General features: G+C 39.0%; 1 protein-coding gene across 5 annotated transcripts in view; it reads right to left on the bottom strand.

Annotated features, from left to right (window-relative positions):
* MGAT4A (alpha-1,3-mannosyl-glycoprotein 4-beta-N-acetylglucosaminyltransferase A) overlaps window positions 1-23,304 on the bottom strand; it is an 81,974-nt gene that overhangs the window by 16,310 nt on the left and 42,360 nt on the right. For all 5 annotated transcript variants that reach the window (XM_073664888.1, XM_073664890.1, XM_073664885.1 and 2 more), the window contains 9 exons: window positions 20,660-20,827; window positions 15,132-15,272; window positions 12,573-12,706; window positions 12,088-12,134; window positions 10,498-10,611; window positions 8,346-8,421; window positions 8,044-8,158; window positions 6,494-6,624; window positions 3,320-3,427 (listed from right to left, as the gene is read on the bottom strand). In XM_073664888.1, coding sequence (XP_073520989.1) covers window positions 3,320-3,427; window positions 6,494-6,624; window positions 8,044-8,158; window positions 8,346-8,421; window positions 10,498-10,611; window positions 12,088-12,134; window positions 12,573-12,706; window positions 15,132-15,272; window positions 20,660-20,827 — 1,034 coding nt within the window. The remainder of the gene's footprint in view (window positions 1-3,319; window positions 3,428-6,493; window positions 6,625-8,043; window positions 8,159-8,345; window positions 8,422-10,497; window positions 10,612-12,087; window positions 12,135-12,572; window positions 12,707-15,131; window positions 15,273-20,659; window positions 20,828-23,304) is intronic.

Here is a 23,304-nt window from a genome sequence, read left to right as displayed (position 1 = left end):
GTAACTACGCTACGCTACCACTGGATATGCCACTCTTGGGCTGTAAGCCTGTATGTTGTATGCTTGTTACAGCGGCAAGTAAAAGCAAACAGATATGGCTGTCATCCCTACAGCCAGCCAAAGCAATCTCAAGGTGATGGGTTGCAATGGTAGCTGGACAAAGGAACATCAAGATCTCTAGAGATGTACTTGTAACCTTGATATTGTTGATCTTTTTCAACAATTTAGGTTCTTAAGTCCTCAGACAGTTCTCTTCTCCTCTTTCTGTTCTCCATGCTTAGTGTGAAATACACAGGCACACAATGCAAAGATTGAGTCAACTTCTCCTCTTTTTATCTAATTTCAGGTGTGATTTTCATATTGCCGACATATATTCCTTGCCACGGGTGAGTTTGAACGAGCATCACATATTTGAAACAAAATTGTTTACCCAGAATTTTGGAACGGTGCCAATAATTTTGTCCGGACCATTGTTGGGATTTTGTGTGAAATTATATCCAATTTGCCTTTTTTCCTCGTTTTTTTTTTTCATTGTTCCAATATACAAAGAAAATATGTGTATAACAAACATGTGTAATTGCAATAATTTTCATGGAGAAATACTTCATATTCTGGAACAATTTCAAGGGTGACAACACTTTCGGCCATGACTCCTATATACACTAATGGGCTTTATAGGCAATTATCGGTGTATTGTATAGGCAATTATGGCATCGCAGGTTGTAAATGTCCAAACTAAATAAAAGTGTAGAAAAAAAATATTTTTTTTTTCTTTAACAAAAAACATTTAAAATCACTTTTTTCCCCCTCAAATATACAGTGAAGGAAATAATTATTTGATCCCTTGCTGTTTTTGTAAGCTTGCCCACTGACAAACAGTCTATAATTTTAAGGATAGGTTAATTTTAACATTGAGAAATCGAATATCCAAAAAAAAAAAAATCAAGAAAAACATTGTATAAATTAGATAAATTTATTTGCATTTTGCAGTGAGAAATACACATTTGATTCTTCTAGCAAACACTTAATACTTGGTGGTAAAACCCTTGTTGGCAAGCACAGCAGTCAGACGTTTTTTGTAGTTGATGATGAGGGTTGCGCACATGTCAGGAGGAATTTTGGTCCACTCCTCTTTGCAGATCATCTCTAAATCATTCAGATTTTGAGGCGGTCGCTTGGCAACTCTGAGCTTCAACTCCCTCCATAAGTTTTCTATGGGATTAAGGTCTGGAGACTGGCTAGGCCACTCTATGACATTAATGTGCTTCTTTTTGAGCCACTCCTTTGTTGCCTTGGCTGTATGTTTTGGGTCATTGTCTTGCTGGAAGATCCAGCCACGACCCATTTTTAATGTCCTGGCAGAGGGAAGGAGGTTGTCACTCAGGATTTTACAGTACATGGCTCCATCCATTCTCCCATTGATGCGGTGAAGTAGTCCTGTGCCCTTAGCAGAGAAACACCCCCAAAACATAATGTTTCCACCTCCATGCTTGACAGTGGAGACTGTGTTCTTTGGGTCATAGGCAGCATTTCTCTTCCTCCAAACACGGCGAGTTGAGTTAATGCCATAGAGCTCAATTTTTGTCTCATCTGACCACAGCACCTTCTCCCAATAACTCATAGAAACATCCAGGTGTTCATTGGCAAATTTCAGACGGGCCTGTACATGTGCCTTCTTGAGCAGGGGGACCTTGCGGGCACTGCTGGATTTTAAACCTTTAAGGCGTAATGTGCTATTAATGGTTTTCTTGGTGACTATAATCCCAGCTGCCTTGAGATCATTAACAAGTTCCCCCTGTGTAGTTTTAGGCTGATCTCTCACGTTCCTCATGATCAAGGAAACCCCACGAGGTGAGATTTTGCATGGTGCCCCAGATCGATGTTGTCGATTGACAGTCATTTTGTATTTCTTCCATTTTCTTACTATTGCACCAACAGTTGTCTCCTTCTCACCAGTCTTACTTATGGTTTTGTAGCCCATTCCAGCTTTGTGCAGGTATATGATCTTGTCCCTGACATCCTTAGAAAGCTTTTTGGTCTTGCCCATGTTGTAGAGGTTAGAGTCTGATTAATTGAGTCTGTGGACAGGAGTCTTTTATACAGGTGACTATGTAAGACAGCTGTCTTTAATGCAGGTAGCGAGTTGATTAGGAGCGTCTAACTGGTTTGTAGGAACCAGAACTCAATGGTTTGTAGGGGATCAAACACGTATTTCTCATTGCAAAATGCAAAAAAATGTATCTAATTTATACAATGTGATTTTCTTGATAATTTTTTTTTGGATATTCTATCTCTCAATGTTAAAATTAACCTACCCTTAAAATTATAGATTGTTCATGTCTTGGTCAGTGGGCAAACTTACAAAAACCGCAAGGGATCAAATTATTTTACTATATACAGTGAAGGAAATAATTAAGTAAAAGCATACTTAATATTGATGCATGCATAATTGCCTGAATAAAAAAAACGAAATATTGACCGAAAAATTTTAAAAAAGTTTTGGCTCTCAAAATATGGCAACTGAAACCCTTAAACCAAAGCTTTTTTATTTATTTTTACAAGTGGTTAAAATTATATAAATTGGACATCACTATAACCATAATGGACATATAAATAAACAAAATAGCCATTTTTTTCCCCCCAATTCCACAATACTCCCCCGGGAAGAGAGCGCACATTCACTGCACAAAGCTGAACATGGCATCTGCTCTGAGCAGTGAGATCAGACTGCTCAGCAAAGATACGTCACTTCCGTGCTGTGGAGTGACATAGTGTTGCTAGGTATATCAAGAAATCGTGGCGATTTTATACTCATAATTGTATTTGCATATCTTTTCTCATGGTATTAGCAGCACTTTCCTTAATGATTTTCCAATTCCTTATTTTTAGCTAGAATTATAAATTTAGTTCATTTTTTTACCTGTAATAAAATAAAGAAAGGTATAATGTTTCACAAACAGTACTTTTTAAGCTTAAACTACCCAACCCTTAGCTTCCCAGCATAACCTCTCATGTATGATAATGGAGGCCCCTATAGACATTATATGGCTGGGTGATCCTGCAGACATAGGCAGGTTCAGCAGAATTTAATCAAATGAGTATAGAAACTTTTTAAGTTATCTTACGCTATAGCCCTAATGCTTTATAAAGTTTAGAAACCAAAATTAGTGAAGCTGAAGTCCTACGACAAATGTTGAACAAAATGTACAGAGAAAAATATCCATGTGACTAGTGTCCCAAGCCAACAGAGTAATTGAGCTGTGGGAAATTTCAGCATATTAAAGATCAGAATCAGGTCTAAAATTATGCTTCTACTTACCGTGAGTTTCTGTATTTTCCCTGCTAATGAAGAGTGAAGACCGACATGCTGAAAAAGGGAAGGTCTAAACCGGATTCGGAGATTGGATTTTTGCCTGTCACAATGTTTCTTAAAAATTAAAAAGAAAGCGAAAGTATTATTAACAATTATGACACATAAAAAGGTTGTATCCTCTCCCTTTACATCAGTTTCCCAAAAATAAAACAATATACTTCAGAGTGCTCAGGTAATATAAGAGCCAAAAACTACTACAAAAACAACAATAACCACAGTCAAGGTCCATTTACATGGACTGACCAGCGGCACAATATGAACGCTGAATGGTAAACGTTTACTGATTGGCGGTCACAAGACTCCAGCAGTGGCCTATCTCTAGATAAGGAAAGGGATCAGGAATCTGCAACTGAACATGCTTGATCCTTCTGTCCCCTCACATGATCCATCAGGGACAGTCGAGAGGCCCTCAAACAAATTAGAAGAAGCCTGGCCTTCACAACATACGGGCCACTGGCCGCACACGGCCTGCCAAAAGGATTTGTTGTGGCTTGCAGAGAGCTGCCCAAGAGACGTGCCTCCCTTCTTCCTATAGTCAAATGTACTAACGTCTTTCAGACGCAAATACTTTTCAACACCTAAGCGCCAGGACTGGGACAGAGTAGTGCCCATCAACTTCCACCCAGACTTGATGAGGTCATCACGCTTTGACCACATCACACTGCTGCTGGCACCTCAGAGCTGCAGAGGCAGCAAAGACGGCAAACAGTAAGCTCTCCATGAAGGAGCCAAAGATTAAATGCCCTGTCGTTTTGGATGGGGATAGGAGGATGGTGGGGAGAGTTGTCTTACTGTGAGGGCACATAATGGGGGAACAATTGGAGAATGGGGCAGTTTAGTGAAACAAAGTTGGGGAGTTACTTTATGCACAGGTGACGTGTGGGGGATATTTTGCAGAGAGGCAGTGTGGGGTGAATATTATGGAGAAGGACAGTGTGTGTGTGGGGGGGGGTATTTTGTGCCACAACTCCTTCCAGTATCTCCTTGTCATTGTTAAGGACATACTGGGAATTGTAGGTTCATGCGATACAATTGTATATCGGGCTGTCTAATATGAAAAGGGGTGGTAAGTAACCAGGCCTGAATGGGCCATAATGAACAGGAAGTTTGTTTTTGCCTCTATCACCACTTGCGGGGACGGAGCTGGTCTCTGCTCAAGGGGGTTTTTAAATGTTAGTTTTGGACCACCCCTTTAATAAAAGGTTTATTTCACTGGATGTGAAGCCTCATTCTCCATATCTTTTTTCTTACTTAAATGCATGTAATTTGGGGTAAAATATATATATATATATATATATATATATATATTTTGCAATTGGGATTAACTAACAATTTTGCACTGTTTGCCTTCTCTGTGTTGCACTATTATTACTGGCTGCAGAATATGATAACTGAGAATCCATCAGTCAGTCCGCTATGATGGTCTGACAGGGAGTTTTGGAGCTCTTATCTGTGTATTCTGAGCTCTTTTGAGCTGATTTATGAGCACAGAACACATCAAAAGTTGGAGTGTGAAGAAACACAAAGCTTGTAAAAGCTAAAAAGGTGCAAAATCTTTAATGAAACCCAATTGCAAGAATTATTTTTAGCTCCAAATACATGCATTTTTTAAAAAAATAATGGCCCTAAAAGGTGGACAACCCTTTTAGGTCGCCCAGTGTGTCTGCTGGACGTGTGACGTGACATATTTTTAATTGGTTCAAATAAAAGAAGACTTATCACATTTTCTGTTGGATTTTCCCTTTTTTCCCCAACACTTTTAGGTTAACTCTATGCAGTAAAGTACCAAATGTGCACAGTTCAAGGAATACAAACTATATTGCAGAACAAGCTTGGCTTAGGTACTTATCATAGAAATAAATGTTGAGAAGTATGTATCTCCAGCAAGTGTAAATGCCTACTGCCTGTTTCTACGCTTATGTCTGTACCATTATTGGCAGCAGTGATACCAATGTGGAAACACACTGCTAATATATGTATTGAAAATAACACCACTGAACCTCTAAAAGGGTTATCCAGCCTTAGACTACAAGTCACTCTCTGTGACTGCAGACTTGTGAATTGGTTGGATGGCTTTTGCGCTCTTTGACCAAAAAACACTATGAAGTACCTTGTGTTTCTAACATTTATAGCAACATTGGAGTTCATGGATTCATTAGTCGAAGTGTGCTGATGCATCACGTATGTATAGGTTTGTATATTGGCCAAACAAAAAGTATTTGTGCGCCTGTGCATTAATTTAATACTTAAGGTGTGTGGGCCCTTTTTTTTTTCTTTATGAATGGCCATGTTGTGCACTCTGTGCGCTGTGAGGATTCTCTGGTGCAGGAATCAATATACGTGTGACCGCAAGCAAACAATTTGCATATATGTGGCAACATGCCAACTAGACGTGTGCGACCTTGCTCAATGCAAGTGTATTGAGTGAGGCCAGACAAGTCTTGTGGGAATGTGTCTGGAAATATGCAAATCACATACATTCAATCACATGACCGCCCACTCCCAGATAATCCTCACAGCATGCAGTGCACACGAAGTGAGGATTCAAAACCACAGAGTAACTCCAGACTTGTAGCCTAAGGCCAGACAACTCTTTTAAAGAAGCACTCCCATCAAAGTTTTTACCCTCTAAATATACTGCAATCATCATATTATAAGATCAGATAAGATAAGATATACTTTATTTATCCCGGAGGAAATTGCGGTAATATTATATGGCACTATGTACTTACAATTGCTCATTTTGCCTTTCTACCCAATAAATTATTCTCTTCGCTGTTCTATGTAGAAACAGGAAGTCCCTTGTCTCTGTAGTTATCATTCCCCTCTTCCACTCTGGACCTAGCTGCTCCCTCCTCCCCCCTGCCAGGAATTTTTGTAGTGACTCATGAGTCATGCAGTGAAAATTGACTTTCTGTTTCTACAGTACATAGAGCATAGAAGGATTCAGCTAGTCAGTTTTTAATCATGCAATCTCACAGACCTAATGGAAAAGAGAAGAATTAGCTGGGTAGAAAGGCAAAATGAGCAATTGTAAGTACACAGTGCTATATAATAGAATGATGGCAAACTTTGAAGGGAGTGCTTCTTTAAATAAAATAAGAGTTTAATAAAACTTACCGCGTCTTTTTCTGGGTTACAGACTTTTACCCATAAGATGTGGTCCAAAAGCCAGTCAATAGGCTTCTCCTTGTAGAACATAAAGATGAACTCAACAATAAGTGTGATATCAGGAGCCTGAAACATTTTCCCTGCAATGATAAATCAGAAATACTAGCGGTACCTATAAGAGTAAATTGGACCTTTGTAATTTAGCAGATGGTAGTACTGCAGCAAGTTCAAACATCTGCGTATATAAAGAGAATATATTGCAATATATACAGTACATAATATATACATCACACATCTATGTACACATACACACACACACACACACACACACACTGGTGCATTGTCTAGAACAGCAGTTCTCTTCTTTAGCAATACAATACTCCCAAATTGTCACCGCTATTGTTGTGTAGGTAGCTTATAGTCGATCATAACGAATCTTGCCAACAGTTTTCAATCAAATGAACACTTCTAAGTTGTGACCCGTTGCAGGTACTCAATGATAGTACTATGGAGAAGGTCCTATATCTAGCTCTGGAAAGTGCAAAGTAACATAAGATCTGATTAATATTTCTTTAACCCTTTGACTGCCACGGGTGCATTTGAAATGTCCTCACTGCGGCAGGAGTATAGCGGCTATAGCATTAATCTTGCAATGTTCTGCCACACTAATTTGAAGCCAGGGAGCAGTATAATAAGTATTTCTTCCTGCAATAGAATGAGGAATCTGGCGATTCAAAATCCGGGCTGGCAAGTATCCGAAGTACGATCATAGACAGAGATGTAGTATATTTGCGGTTTATTGCGACAACGCGTTTCAAAGTTTACAAACCTGTTCATCGGGACAAAACCACAGAGTGTGTCCGCTCTGTGCCGTCGCAGAACGGCATTGGGCACAACAGGCAGGTAGGTGCCATTATTTGTGTTTTGTTTTTGTTTTTTTACACCAGTTTCTGGTATTTGTGTTCTCACCACAGCCTGGCAACTTTTTTTTTTTTTTTTTTTTTTATTACTGCACGTAAGATATCAGACAAGCAATGGAGCTGGTTAGGGCTAGCCCCACATCTCGATGCCAGTGATGTATCACTTGCTAGGCTGCTTGCTGCACTTTTGATGAAATCACGACTTTATCTTCTGCAGATGTACCAGTTCTCTGAATGCTTGGTTCAGTATAATCCCGCCCACACCACTGATTGGTAGTTTTCTGTATACACTGCGTATAGGCAAAAAGCTGCCAATCAGTGGTGGAGATGGGGTTATACACAGCTCATGAATACGGATGGGTACATGGCAGAGGGTTTACTAGTCCCCTAGCGATAAAATCACTGTTGTATCAGTAGAAGATTATTAATACTACAGCAAGTAGCCCAGTAAGTGATACATCGCTGGAATCAGGGTCTCAGTCCCTACATCATGCTCCTTTCAGATTAGGTGGCAAAAATGAAAAAGAAAAAAATGTGAATTCCGCCAAAGTACACTATAGGCAGACATAAGAAGAAACTGAAATCAGCGTGTCAGAGAAGGCAGCATATGGTGACAGATTACATCTGAAGGTTCCTTACCAATGAATCCCAACTGGGAAAACTCCAGGATCATCCACTCTTCATTAGACAGCTGAAGTGCAAAGTTCTTTATTGTACTGAAGTAAGTTTGCTTGGCAACAATATCATCTTCAAGCTGTAAAGATACAGAGAATTATTCCTATTAGTAATGAAAAAAAAAATCAACGATAATTCGTTATTGACATATGAAATCCAACACATCTTCAAATAGACTCATGAAAGCTTGTGCAGGTAGACGTCATAGTTATACCACGCTAGTACTATTTATTTTACTACAAGAAAATCACGAAGGATATATTTACCTGGATGTAATAAATACCCTTCCTCTGTGCATACATCATTAGGAAACAATAGTCTAAGTTTTGTTTGGTTCGCCATCTGTAACCGAAGGGTAAATGTTTAGATGTATTACACAGTAAGTGTTTCATGACTGATATATACAGTATATGGAAAGAGAAGGACACAGAGTATCAAAAAGTGATCGACTGCTTCAAGCTGAATTAATACACAGTCATGAGAAAAACTAAGTACACCCTCTTTGAATTCTATGTTTTTTATTTTTCTTATCAGGACACAATTGAAAAAAAATCATTATCTGCTCCTTATAAGATACAACCTTAGTTGAACAGCAGATAAATAACAACTCGGTGTAATTTAACAAAAATGCAGAGCGGTGTGTGAAAAATTAAGTACACCCAATGAATCAATAACTTGTAGAACCATGTTTAGCAGCAATAAATTGGAAGTAATTGTTTTCTGTATGACCATCAGTCTCTCGCATCGATTGGTGGGGATTCTAGCCAACTCTTCATTACAATGTTGTTTAAAAGGGGCTGTCCAACAAACAAAGTACACTTTAACTACTATATCTTGGAGGAAAAATAAGCTCTACAATTGGATGTGTTAAAAAAATGTTCCTGTGCTGCGATAATTTCTAAATGTGCCCCTGCTGTGTGCTGTATAATGGCAGAATTCTCAATTTACGAATAAAATCTGAATTTATTGACGGCAGATTTTCCTATTACTGAGATAGGAGATGGCAGCTGCTACTGAAAAGATTCTATGTAGAAGGGAGGGGGATGATGAAGGAGCTCCATCTCTAGCTCCTGCTCCGCTCCACCTCTTAACTACATAGAATTTTATCAATGGTAACTATCATTTCCTATCTCAGTAATGTAACATTATGTCTTCAGTGAAGACAGATTTCACCAGTAAAATGAGAATTTTGAGAACGAAACATCAGCAGACTTCTCTGACAAGATATATCTGATAAGATTATTTAATATACCTTGTCTGTAATAGAATATATATTCCAGAAGTCTAGTGGTGTATTCACTTGCAACTTTTCAAACTTTAGCCATGCTGCCAAGAATTTTTTTAGAATCCATATTCTTACAGTTTACTTTTAATTGTACTGTCATGAACTGTACATTTAACATGTTAACTGAGGCCTTTAGAGTCTGAGCTGTAGATCTTGTTTTTTGCAATTTATCTGAGCATTGCATAGTTTGACCTTGGGGTAAATTTGCTGGTATGTCCAATCCAGGGAAGATTGTCAACGGTTATTAATGTTTTCTACTTTTGCGTTATCTTTCTCACTATAGAATGACTTACTCCAATTTGTTTGGAAATAGCCTTTTAACCCTTCCTAGATTGATGGGCAGCAGCAACTGCTTCTCTAAGATCATTTGCAATGTTTTTCCTTCTTGGCACACCTGATGAACAATTACCTGATGAACTGCTACTTACTGTCTTAATTCCTATGGAAACTGTAAGGGTGTACTTTATTGTACACACATTTTGGCCTAGCTTTTGTTAAATAATCAATGACATGATTGATGTTCATCTGAGGTTGTATTTACCTAATCCTAAAATTTTTCTAAGGACCAGATTCTTTATTTTATAATGTCCTGATACGAAAGACCATGAAAGTCAAAGAGGTTGTACCTAGTTTTTCTCATTACTGTACCTATAAAGACACTTGAAGTTATTCCAGAATTTCAGGAGGCCACAAGACAAATTTAGCTTATTTTAGGATTGAGATATTCAGATATTTTACACCAAAGCACACTATGTAAAATATATTGTAGTGTCAAAAACTACACAATATCTACTATAATGTGAAGTTAAAAAACACTAATAAAATGTGTTACTTTTTAATTATAAAATTAAAATGGTGCTTGAAGCACATCCTATCCAGATGGTCTCTTGCCACCCACCACTCCCAATGATCCCGGATACAATGGAGGCCTGTATACAGTATAGTAAATAGAGCCAAGAGCAAACTCGCATTGGAGCCACTTTGCACCTCAGTTTGTTTAATCAGGACTTTTCTTATCAGTCATTCATGGACTTCACTTTAGCATGGATGGTAAAGAGTCATGATATGAAGGCAAAGTAGACCAATAAATAAATGTTTCAGTAAAATTACAGCGTTTACTTTGTATCACATACCTAACCCTTTCCTTTGAATCTCCAAATGTCTCTCTTAAATTTGTTAAGTCTGGATAATAGGTCACAGGTGGAGAAATCACTTCCACTAAACCAGAGTTGATTTCTGTGGAGAATCTAATAAAAAAATACAGTCATAAAAAAATACAAACAACAGTCAGGATATTGACTCTAAGGTTATGTCAACATTGAGGAGTTTAAAAACCATGTGTTTTTCAAGCATAAACTGCTTCAGGAAACTCTCCTTCTTTGCCGAGTTTTTGAAGGCGTTTTTCGTATTTTTGAAGAGTTTTTTTTCTTAAAGTGCACCTGTCAGCAGGATTGTGCTCAGTAAACTACATAAACTGTCAGGTGGGCGACATTACACTGATTAATATGATACCTTGGTTGATGAAATCCGTCCTGTGGTTCTTGTTTAATCTTTACTTTCAGTTTGGAGATAATGATATGCTCATGCTCCAGGGCGGCCTGTTGGGGGCGCTCTATCTGGTGCTCTGCTTACATATTCATCTGTATGCTCTTATAACAGATCACTGATCGTTCACTGACCTGCCTCCTATTTTACATAATGCATCTAGTAGTGCAGGGCTAGGTAAAATAGGAGGCAGGTCAGTGAACGATCAGTGATCTTATCATAAGAGCATATGGATGAATAGGTAAGGGACACAAGGTGTCCCCTGCATCTCCCTCCACCCACATAATGTGTCCCCTGCATCTCCTTCCACCCACATAATGTGTACCTTGCATCTCCCTCCACTCACATAACATGTCCCCAGCATCTCCCTCCACTCACATAACATGTCCCCAGCATCTCCCTCCACCCACATAACATGTCCCCAGCATCTCCCTCCACCCACATAACGTGTCCCCAGCATCTCCCTCCACTCACATAACGTGTCCCCAGCATCTCCCTCCACTCACATAACGTGTCCCCAGCATCTCCCTCCACTCACATAACGTGTCCCCAGCATCTCCCTCCACTCACATAACGTGTCCCCAGCATCTCCCTCCACCCACATAACGTGTCCCCAGCATCTCCCTCCACCCACATAACGTCTCCCCAGCATCTCCCTCCACCCACATAACGTCTCCCCAGCATCTCCCTCCACCCACATAACGTCTCCCCAGCATCTCCCTCCACTCACATAACGTGTCCCCAGCATCTCCCTCCACTCACATAACGTGTCCCCAGCATCTCCCTCCACTCACATAACGTCTCCCCAGCATCTCCCTCCACTCACATAACGTGTCCCCAGCATCTCCCTCCACCCACATAACGTCTCCCCAGCATCTCCCTCCACCCACATAACGTCTCCCCAGCATCTCCCTCCACCCACATAACGTGTCCCTTACATGGTACAACAAATAAAAAGAATCTAATTTTCCCACTATGGAAAAAGTTGACAATCTACCATCTATCAACACAAGGTAGAAAATAAAATCACTTTTCAAAAAGCATTATGAGAAGCGCGAGTAGCATTTATTAACAGTTATGAATAATTAACGAGTGCAAATCATCAATATCTGGGCTGATAATGAACTGTTGAGAGTGCATTCTATTTATGTACATGCATTTATCAAGAACGAACTTACTCTTTCTCTAAGCTGCCGACCACACTATGTACATATTCAAGGTCTGTCTAGAGAGATAAAACAAGATATTAGAATTAATAGCACATGATTATTTTTGTGTCTATTGTATAGCAGAATACATTTTGTGCTTTACAAGCAATGTATGCAGTAGGAAAACGTAGCATTTCATAAAATATACCTCCACTACAAATGCAGTGTGAACAGACACTTAGATACTAAACATATTTTGCATATTTTTAAATACACTAAAGAAAGGTTTTACAACAACAACAAAAAAAAAAACCATAAAAATGCACGACCTATGATTTACAAGTTATACAGAAAATAATTTACAGACTTCACGCCAATGTTGCCACTGGATGGACCCCAGAGTTGCTAGGCAAGAGTGGTAATCACCAAGACATTGCTGGGTTTTTCCCTTCTCCATTATCAACCAATGGGAAATGTACAAAAGATTGTATCTTATATACTTGGGATGTACTTACTTCTCCAATGAAGACTATTATAACACAGTCAAGTTTTTCTTCTGGAGACAATTTATCAATTAGCGAATGTAGAGTCTCACTCAAATAAGACTTAACTTTCCTTTTTACAGTTGGGATGCCCATTACAATTGACACTGGTAGGAAAAAAAACGGAAAAAAGGCAAAGAATGTTTAAAGTCACAATAATACAGAATAATAGAATTTTTTATTTCAAAGAAAACCTGCATGTTATGTCATAACAAGTCAGCTCCTTATGTAAAATGTGTTTGTTTTCACAGACTAAGGCCACGTTCTCACGTTCAGTATTTGACTTTAGTATTTTTAAGCCAAATCCAGGAGTGGGTGATAAATGCAGAAGTGGTGACGTGTTTCTATTACAATTTTTCTCTCACTGTTCCACTCCTAATTTTGGCTTACAAATACTGATGTAAAATACTAACCAAATACTGAGAGTGTGAACGTGGCCTAACTAGAAGATCTGTGATGATCAACTGTACCAATTCCATTAGGATGAAGCAATATTTAAAAAACAGGATATCCGGAAAGATAGTCTGCAAGTGGAAAGGACGATGTTCATGTCAGTTTTTTCATCCTGATCACACTCACAACTACAAAGAGGGGGCGTGCTCAATCTGTATAATCCTTGTAAAATTATTCTGGGATTATATGTAATATTTATCTAACCTCAGTGATTTGTAAGGACTGACATTTACTTATTATATATTTATTAATTCATATCCATGTTTAAAATAATCAAAAAGAATCCTTCTAGTGAACAAAATGTCATAATCGTAATTCTTTTTCTAGCTAAAAGAACCATTTAAGTATCAATGGAATCTAGGAAACTGAACTCTGCCACTCCATGAACCAATCCCTTTCACCCCAAAAGATTGGAGCAATATATGCAGAAGAGATATGCAATCTGCCAACTCAGTCCATGAAGGACAGATATGTCTACTCTGGATTTTGCGAGCAGTACCCCGAAACACAGTGACAGCAAATTGAGATTCTGGTTCTGGCTGTCATGTGACAAGGCTCATCAGAGAGTCGATATTGACTCTTAGGCTATGTGCCCACGATGCAGAAATGCTCCGGATATTTCCTGAGCATTTCTGCATCTCCCTGGCATAAAAAACGCATGCGGATTGTACATGCGTTTTTCCTGCCAGGGACAAGCGGAAGTGAAGCATTTTTCACATGCATTTCTGCATGCGGGTTGACAAGCGCTTTCCAAGCGATTTTAGCATCACATGGAAAGTGCTTGACAATTTGGTCACGCTATATAAATCCATGCAACCAGCATGGATTTATATAGTGTGACCGTAAAAGACTGGTAAAAAATAAAAAATAAATATTATACTTACCTTCTGATGGCCCCCGGTGTCCTTATTCGATCCGTCCGGTGTCCCCGGTGTCTCGTGGTGGTCTAAAAGGACCTTCCATGACTTAATTTAGTCATGTGACGGGTCACGCGACCACTGACGTCAGCGGTCGCGTGACCCGTCACATGACTAAATTACGTCATGGCAGGTCCTTTGAGACCATCGCGAGCTGCCGGGGACACCGGACGGATCGTTATGAAGACCGCGGGCCATCAGAAGGTAAGTATAATGTATATTTTTTATTTTATTCTTATTTTTTTTTTATTTTTTACAGGTATTATGGTACCCGGGTCTGAAGGAGAGTCTCCTCTTCTCCAAACCCGGGTACCATCCGCATGTGCACATGTAGTGATAAGGATATTATGCGATTCAATGCAAGTAAATGGCGGCGAAAACGCCGCGATTCCGCAAAATAATTGGTAGTGCTGCGGATTTTTCCGCAATGATAATCCGCAGCGGAAATTTCCGCAGCATGTGCACAGCACATGTGGATTATCATTGGGGAAAATGGCAGACCTTCTACCAAGCGTTTTAAGCGTTTCTGCAGCGGAATTGCAGCTGCGGAAACGCTTAAAAAACGCATAGTGGGCACATAGCCTTAGGATTGCTACTTCCTGTAGGTGGCACTAGAGTTCTAGTCCTCTTCCTCTCTGAAGAGACAATTTGCTGATTTTTTAGCAAATTCACAGCAGATTTTGCCCCTTCTAACGTAAAAACAGAATGAACAAGCTGCAATTTTAAAACTCCGCAGCATGCTCACATACTTCTGCACAGCAGGAGAATGAGACTCGTAAAAGGTCTTCAACCTCCCTGATATTTTATTCCATGGTGGATATTGCCTGCACAAATCCGCAATCATAATCCACAGCAATTCTGTCGCCTGTGGATTTATCACTTGAGTGGACAGATCCAGGGAATTTTGATGGATCTGTACATACGCTTAGGTTTCACATTAGTAGAACCAAAGTAAAATTAAGATCTGGATCAGCTGACAAGTATTTATGCCCACTTTACATCCTGCTGAAGGGAAGACAGAAATAAGAGGGATAAACAAGCAATGAAAGAAACAAAAAAGCATAATAATAGGAAGAAAAAAAGGGAAATGAAAAAAAAACAAAAACTGTGTAGTGATGGTTTTGGCAGACATGGGTTATGCATTTATCTTGGAAGTTCATACCTCCTGTTCTTCCAAGACCAACCTGCACAGCAGGCTGGAGGCTTCCTTCATGGTTTAATAAATGAGGCATATGGTAGTAAATATTTGGCACTTGAAGAGATTTTCTGTAATTTAAATCCTTTAACAATTTCTGAGCTTCATCTAAAAAAAAACAGAGACAGAAAACATTAAAGTTTAGAATCGTGTGATGCACTAAATTATCGGGCATCAATGCTGACAAAGCAATGTAGTCCCTACACGTAAAGCGTAACACAATCAGATCGGTCATATTGGCTAAGACGTGCCGACAGCTAGTAGCATCAATGTCCACTCTTCTATTCATGAGAACCTCCAACCATGAATATCCCAGAGTCTATGTTGAAGATTCTGTGCTTTCATTACATACCTTTAAAGTGTTGGAGCGCTGTTTGTAGTATATAACTGTTTCCCTGCAGCAGCCATTAGAGGGAGCCGAGGAGCATACTGTAGACAGGTTTAATAGGACACGGAGTGTGAGATGCATAAGACTTGGGACTAGATGTAGACATTTTGTCACATAATCCTACTGATCTCTAGGACTGAGCACCAATCGCTACCCATTGCACCTCTATAACAATAGGACTGATTCTTTTTATCACTCCATACTAGGGATAGTAACTGGTTACCAAGATCACATTTAAAATACGGCAAGTAATATCTGCAGCCAAGTATACGAAAACTGGCAGATGGCACCGCTAAAATGTTTTATTTTTTCTATTTTATCAAAGTCCCCCATCACCCACTCTGCAACTTGAAACAGCTAATAAGTCTATGAGGCTGTCACGCTCAGGTTGGAAGACCCTCGGCCAGTCAGTGCTCGGACCACATTGCACGGACGTCTGCACGATCCTTAAAAGTCAGTAGTGTTTCTATTTTTACATGTATAACATTTAGCCTGTCATGCCCCAAACACTAAACCATTTATACAGGTATGCAGGGGACTGAGCCCCTGTAAAATTCATACCAGTAGTATTGCTTTTAGTGATCTATTTGCCAGAGGGAAAATAAATCATATGCAAATGAGGGGGACTTTAGTGCAGTTTCATCCCCTCAATTTGCAGAATGACCATTTTCTTACATCTTGGTGCCTTAACTCCATCAGCGGCTCTGCATCTCCGTAAGGACACTACAGGGGCCCGGCTGCACTCACAGTGTCATAGCGGGCTCTCATCACTGGCAATGAGAGTCGGCAATGAAACTGATCATAGCTGGGCTCCTGCAGTGTCCATGCTGAGGTTCAGTACTGCTGATTGTCGTATCTTGATTGACACTGCCTGAACGCAATGTGCTCAGAATGCAAATGGAGGAGGCATAACTGTGCACTCAGTCCATGGCCACAGTGTACCGACACACCCACATTAGCAACTGAAATAAATACTTTTTTTTGGCAACTAAAGTACTAGAATCTATACTACCAGTATAATTTTTATAGGGGTCAAGTCCCCTACATGCCTGTATATGTGGTATAATTCAGTGACAGACTCCCTTTAACTATTTAAAAGGATCATGTCAGCAGATTTTTGCTAGGAAAATGAGTGCCACATGATGTAGGGGCAGAGACCCTGATTCCAGTGATATATCATTTAGTTTACTGGGTGCAGCAGTTGTAATAAAATTACAGCTTTCTCTGCTGCAGATGTAGCAGTGTTCTGAATGCTGAACATAACCCAGCACACACCACTGATTGGCAGCTTTCTTTGTACACTGTAAAGTGACAAAAAGCTGCTAATGAATGTTGAGGGTGGGTTTACACACAGCAGTCGACTAGGAGGCATCAGACACCTAGTCATGTAGTGATAATCTCCTGTTTATAAAACACTGATTTTAATGAAACAAACACAGTCCAGTAAATTACACATCTCAGGAATCAGTGTCTCACCCCCTACATCCAGCTGCTCTCAGATTACATAGCAAATACCTGCTGACATATTCCCTTTAACGGACAAAAATGTTTTGAGAATGTTCAGGCTACAAATAAATTTGTTTGGTAAAATACTTCTAAAACTAGCTGGTGTGTGCCAAACCTTCCCAATTTTATGAGATAAGGCAATGTTCCAATTAGGCTGCTGTACAATAAGCCTATTTTTCATTAGTATTATCTCAGCTTATTTGGTTTTGTAATATGGAACCAATATTAAAAGAGGTTGTCCTGAACTATCATGGTTTTTATTTAAAAATGTTCCTAAAAACTAAACAGGCAGGTAGTTGCTAACAGAGGCAACAACCTGTCTGTCCTACACAGTGGGGGCTCAGAGTGGTCACTGAGTGCTACTGCCGATGATTCATCTGCTCCATGTCAATGAAGAGGCTCTTCTTCCAGACCACTCTGTTGATGGGATGTGACTGCTGATGTCATCCTGAATGACAGCTGGTTCTCCGCAGTTAGGCAGCAGGGAGCTGGCTGTCAATCAGCATGACGTCAGCAGTCATACTCTTCAACAGAGCAGAATGGAATAGAAGCCGCTGCTCTGTCAACGTGATGTCAGTGGTAGCATGGGGAATCGCCGGCAGGAGCTGTCTGTAACCGCTCTGTGCTGGCAGAGATCAGTGCTGGGCACAACAGATAGATAGTTAGTAACTACCTGCCTGTTAGTTCTTAGGTTGTAGTAAAAAAAATATATACTCCTGGATAACCCCTTTATTCTATGTTGCTATATGTATTGGATGTGTAAAATACATGTGCATTTTAAAAATGCAGCATTTAGCCTCATGGTAGTAAATATTAATTTAAGTCTTTGGAGAATGTTCAAAATACAAATGCATCCATACACTATCCCTATATCATCTCGATTGCATTCATATGCATTATGTCATATCATTTTCACCCGTAAAACATAGCTAATCAGTAAAACTGCTCTGTAATAAGGATACAATACTGACAATATAATCTGTAATCCATATACTGTGGAGCCATATTACACAAGCTTACAAATCTTGAGTGAAGCAGTGCTTATTTGTAAAATATTATTTATTGATTGCCGATTATAAGCTCACCACAGAAAGTGAGCACACGCACACACACACACAACACAACACAACACAACACGGTACAGTGTCAAAACATGTGACATCTGACATTTTGGTATTGTACCGTGCCATAGAGAATCTTGGAAGGGACAAAACGCGCAATAAGGTCTTATCGGGGTAAATGTTGGGAAAGGATATGCATTATCATACTCACCTGATCAGGTTGTGTGCACACAACTACTGAAAAAGAATTAGGCTGCTGCAGACCCACGAGGAGGGAATCAGATACTGGAAACAAATGGGTTAACCTGTGCTGCCATCAAAGGATAAGGAGAAGATGGGAATCCAATTCTGCGGCTTATTGGTCAACGCGTTTCGACGTTTTAAACTTCATCAGTACAAACCACGGAAGTTTAAAACTTCGAAACACGTTGACCAATAAGCCGCAGAATTGGATTCCCATCTTCTCATCATCCTTTGATGGCAGCACAGGTTAACCCATTTGTTTCCAGTTTTATAGATCAGTGGAGGACACAAACAAAAGAGGGCCCCTGTATAAGAACAATATGTGGGCTCTGTGCAGTCCAATAACTCATCATAATGCACAATTCCAGCGGCTTTGGAAGTGGACCCCCTTATCTCCTGGGCCACCGTGCAGCTGCACAGGTTGCACCAATGGTATGTCCGCCCCAGCATATATATTAACACTTTGGTCAAGTATATACATTAAATAACTTGTTATGTATAATATATACACAACTCCAAATCCAAAAAAGTTGGGATACTGTAAAATGTAAAGAATGCAATATTTGATAGTTTAGATTGATAGCTTAGCATTCTAGTTCTAAAATATGCAACATTGTCAGGATGGGAACATATGTTGGTCTAACACCTCTCTATAATGCTCAGCATTGATAGTGTCTTTAATGATGTTTAAGCTGCCCATGCCATAGGTACTAACGCAACTTAATACCATCAGGGATACCATCAGTTTTGAACTGTGCTGATAAGCTGGATGGTCCAGCTCCTCTTGAGTCTGCAGGACACAGCCTCCATCATTCCCATAAAATTTGGATTCATCTGACCACAGAACAATTTTCCATTTTGCCTCAGTCCATTTTAAAAGAACTTTGGCTCAGAGAAGAGGGCAACATTTCTGGATCATTCTAATATATGGCAGCTTCTTTTCATGATAGATCTTGAACTTGCATTTGTGGATTGCACGGCAGACTACGATTTCGAGAAGTATTCCTGAGCTCATGCAGTGATTTGCATGACTGAATCATGTCTATTTTGAACATGGATTTCTCCAAACTCTTGAAATCTTTTGCTGATCAGTACAGTATATATACTGTAGATAATAGGATAGTTAAAGTCCTCACAATTTTACATGGAAGAACATTTTTCTAAAATTGTTCCACAGTTTTTAGACGCAGTTATTCACAGACTGGTGAGCCTCTGACCATCATTGCTTCTGAGAGACTCTGCCTCTCTAACATGCTCTTTGTTGACAGTCATGTAATCTATTAGAAAATTCACCCTCCATCTGTTTTTCATTAACACCAATTACTTTTCCAGCCTTTTGTTAACCCCGGTCCAACTTTTCTTGAGATGTGTTGCTACCATCAACTTCTAAATGAGTTATTTTTTTCAAATTAAATGCATAAAGGTCTAATTTTCACATTCCGATCTGTGTTCTAGTTTTGTTGTGAATAAAATATATGGCTATAAGATTTCCAAATCATTGCATTCTTGTTTTCTTTGCATTTTACACACTGTCACAACTTTTTTTTTGAATTTTTAGTTGCATCATGGCATTTTATATATATGTTTGACCAAAGTGTGTATATTACATGTGACATTTCGGTACCGTACCATGTCTAATGTAGTTATGCATCCGCGTAATGATCTCATCATTTCATTCTGCACAGTCAGCAAACCTATCCTATTAGATAAATCCTGGAACACAAAGTGATTTTTAAATCATGCCCTACAGTGGATTCCTACTGTATGTCATCTCAAATCACTGGCCTGTATTTAATGTGACATCTGTAGACATGTATAATCTCCAGTCAGTATACACTGCTGAGACTGCAGGCAAACAGTGGCCGGCTTTTTGCTATTTCTACAGAAAAGAAACCTCTTAATGGAATCCTTTCTCTCCATCTCTCAAATCCATGCACAAATACAAATGCATAAAACAGACATGCATTACAGAAGGTCATATATATCGCAAAATAACATCTGGGTTCTGTAACATGTCAAGAACACTGAAGTAGCAGAAATGCTGGACCTGGAATTTTATTTTTGCAAGTGAAAAAGCACAGGGTAGAACGGAAAGCATTCAAAAAGCGTTCCGAACAAGGAATATAGATGTAGGGCTCCTAAAACTGGCTCTTGGGGTCATATTAATATTATAAACTGTCAGATATTTTCTTCGGATAACCCCTTTAACTGTCCATAAAGAAAATTTTAAATTTTGTCAGTGTATGAAAATCATATAATTTGTAAAGGGAACATAACAGTATTCCAGCCCAGTTTACCTGAAAAATGACTTAAAGCATCTCTGCTCCCATTTGCCTCCGCCACTGCCCTCCGAAACTCTTCCAGGATCGCATGGAGCTCTGACGAGCGCTGGAGAGTTCTGTGTTCAGCAATACGTAGGCGTTCCTTCAGAGCATGGAATTCCCGCTGATAAGCAATCAATTTCTCTGCAGAAATAAAGTCATGCCAATATGAATAACTTCGTTACATTTTATACAGAACTGAGTATTAGTTTTACTCTATCACTATCACTGTACAAAATAATCCCCACCAACAGGCGTCTCTCCAAAAAACGTTTAAAAATATAAAAATTGAAGGTAATCGGTCAGCAGGGTTTTGCCAAGTAATCTGAGAGCACCATGATGTAGTGGAAAAGAGCCTGATTAGAGGGATGTGTCACTTCCTAGGCTATATTTTGCTGTTACAATACAATCAGTGTTTTATTAGCAGGAAATTATCACTACAGGACAACTGGTCTTGTGCCTCCTAAGTCCAACCACACCTCCACCACAGATAACCAGCTTTCTGTCACTATATAACAGGGGTAGAGGACCTTTTTTTTCTGCCAAGGCCATTTGGATATTTAGAACATCAGTCACGGACCATACAAAATCATCAACTTTAAAACGATCCTGCTATATTTGGTCAAACAATTAACTCACCCTTAATGTTATGGCTCGTGTGGCTTTTTAGGAGGAATGAGTGTGACTATAGTTGGCAGTGATGATGTTCCCATGTGTAACTAATTTTCCAGGTTTGCATCAGTCAGTCTTAAGCACAGTCGACTCTTTGCAATAAGTTTTGTAAAAAAAATGATCGCTATAATAAGTTATTGCAAACACAGATGTATATTACACTACATGTCTCCTCACAGTGGGAAATTCATCTCACATAGGAGACACTGGGGCTGGAGCATCTACATCTCACATAGGAGACACCGGGGCTGGAGCATCTACATCTCACGTAGGAGACACCGACGCTGGAGCATCTACATCTCACGGAGGAGACACCGAGGCTGGAGCATCTACATCTCACGGAGGAGACACCGAGGCTGGAGCATCTACATCTCACGTAGGAGACACTGAGGCTGCTGCTATCTAGAATGGGACGGGAGCGCAAAGTATGCCAACTCTGATGGCCAGCGTCATGATATAATCCTTCACTGTATGCTCAGTGTAAGGAGGAATTAGAAAAACTAGGCTACTAGAGGAAATTACTCAATTTTGAGCAAAACTGAAGATTTTGTAATGAAAGTTATATTAATAACCTTATTTTCACTTCATGGGTTAAAAAAATGTTTTATAAAACCCATTCTTGACAAAATATTGAAAATGGTTAGTGTTCAGTGGGATATTGATTAAAATCTTACTTTTGAAAGGGGATGTACTCATTTATGCTGAGCCTTGCATATACTGTATATTTATCCATATAATCTATTTTACTACAAAAAATCTCTTTTCTACATCATTAACAGATGCTGGATTATCAGATAGTCTACATTACTGACCAATCATCTCCCTACCTATTAGGGTAGAAATAAAATGCTAATATGAAATAAATCACTATTTCACTATCATAAATCACTACTATTTTTTTTTTCAATAGGAAGATTTCATAATTTTTTATTTCTTCAGCTTAAGATTCAATAATTTCTTAAAAAATAGAAAAAAAAAATACAAAATGTTAAATGATTGGCAAAACAGCTGTAAATCTCCTATGATCACCACAGAACCAAACAGAGATGCCAGTTTTAAGACAAAAGTATTTATTTTTGCTTTTAAAATCGTCAACATATTCCACCTCAGTGGCATCAATGAGGCTCACAATGTACAGTACAATCCCTAGCTGTGGATTTTCATTTTCAGATACAGTCACTACATGGTTAATTGAGAGTCCCGAGTGAAATTACAGTTATTTGCCAGCGTTCCTCTTTTTGTCTTTGAGGTTTATAAATATACGCTGTAAGCAGAATCAGAACAAAGTGGACAATTTCAGTGCAGAATTCTGTGATCAGCGACTTTATAGCATAGTGAATAAAGCCGCCTGCAGACCCATAATAATTAGAATTTCAGCAGAATTATCCAGTGGGAATAGTTTATGTTTCCTATATGCATCAAACAAGTGCATCTTGAATAACTGCTATAAAAAGTAAAATAAAATTTAAAAAAAAAACAGAAAAAAAATAAACTAATCCCCATTTTATTGGCTGTGAGTAGGAGGTGGGGAAAGAAAACACCATATTGCTAAATATTTTTGTATTTTTGTTAATGTTTGATGTGTTTCATGTGAAGTTTTCCACAAATCACAAAAATGTAAAAATTTTAACATATTTGCAAAGTGTCACATTCAGATTATGACTTGGAAGAGCTGCTAAGATCACTCACATAAATGCATTATTGTTGTCCAGAGGTTGTAAGAACATGGCCACATCCCCACATGTGCAAAACGCACTTTCCACTGAAGTTTTTTCTATAGAGGTCAACAGCAAAATATGCAATAACAATCTGCTCGTGAGTTGCTGTTTTTTTATCCGTTTTTGGTGAAGACTTGATGCAGCATTTATTTCATATTTTAGCGCAGAAATGCCAGTATTTTGAACTTAAAAAAAAACCACAATTATGTTTTTTTTACATGCATTTTTGTT

The sequence above is a fragment of the Phyllobates terribilis genome, unplaced genomic scaffold (assembly GCF_046119375.1).
Source record: "Phyllobates terribilis strain yellow unplaced genomic scaffold, ASM4611937v1 Scaffold_2__4_contigs__length_985480577, whole genome shotgun sequence".
NCBI lineage: Eukaryota > Metazoa > Chordata > Amphibia > Anura > Dendrobatidae > Phyllobates > Phyllobates terribilis.
The sequence above is the reverse complement of the archived record's forward strand: the minus strand, read 5'-3'. Positions and strand labels throughout refer to the sequence as shown.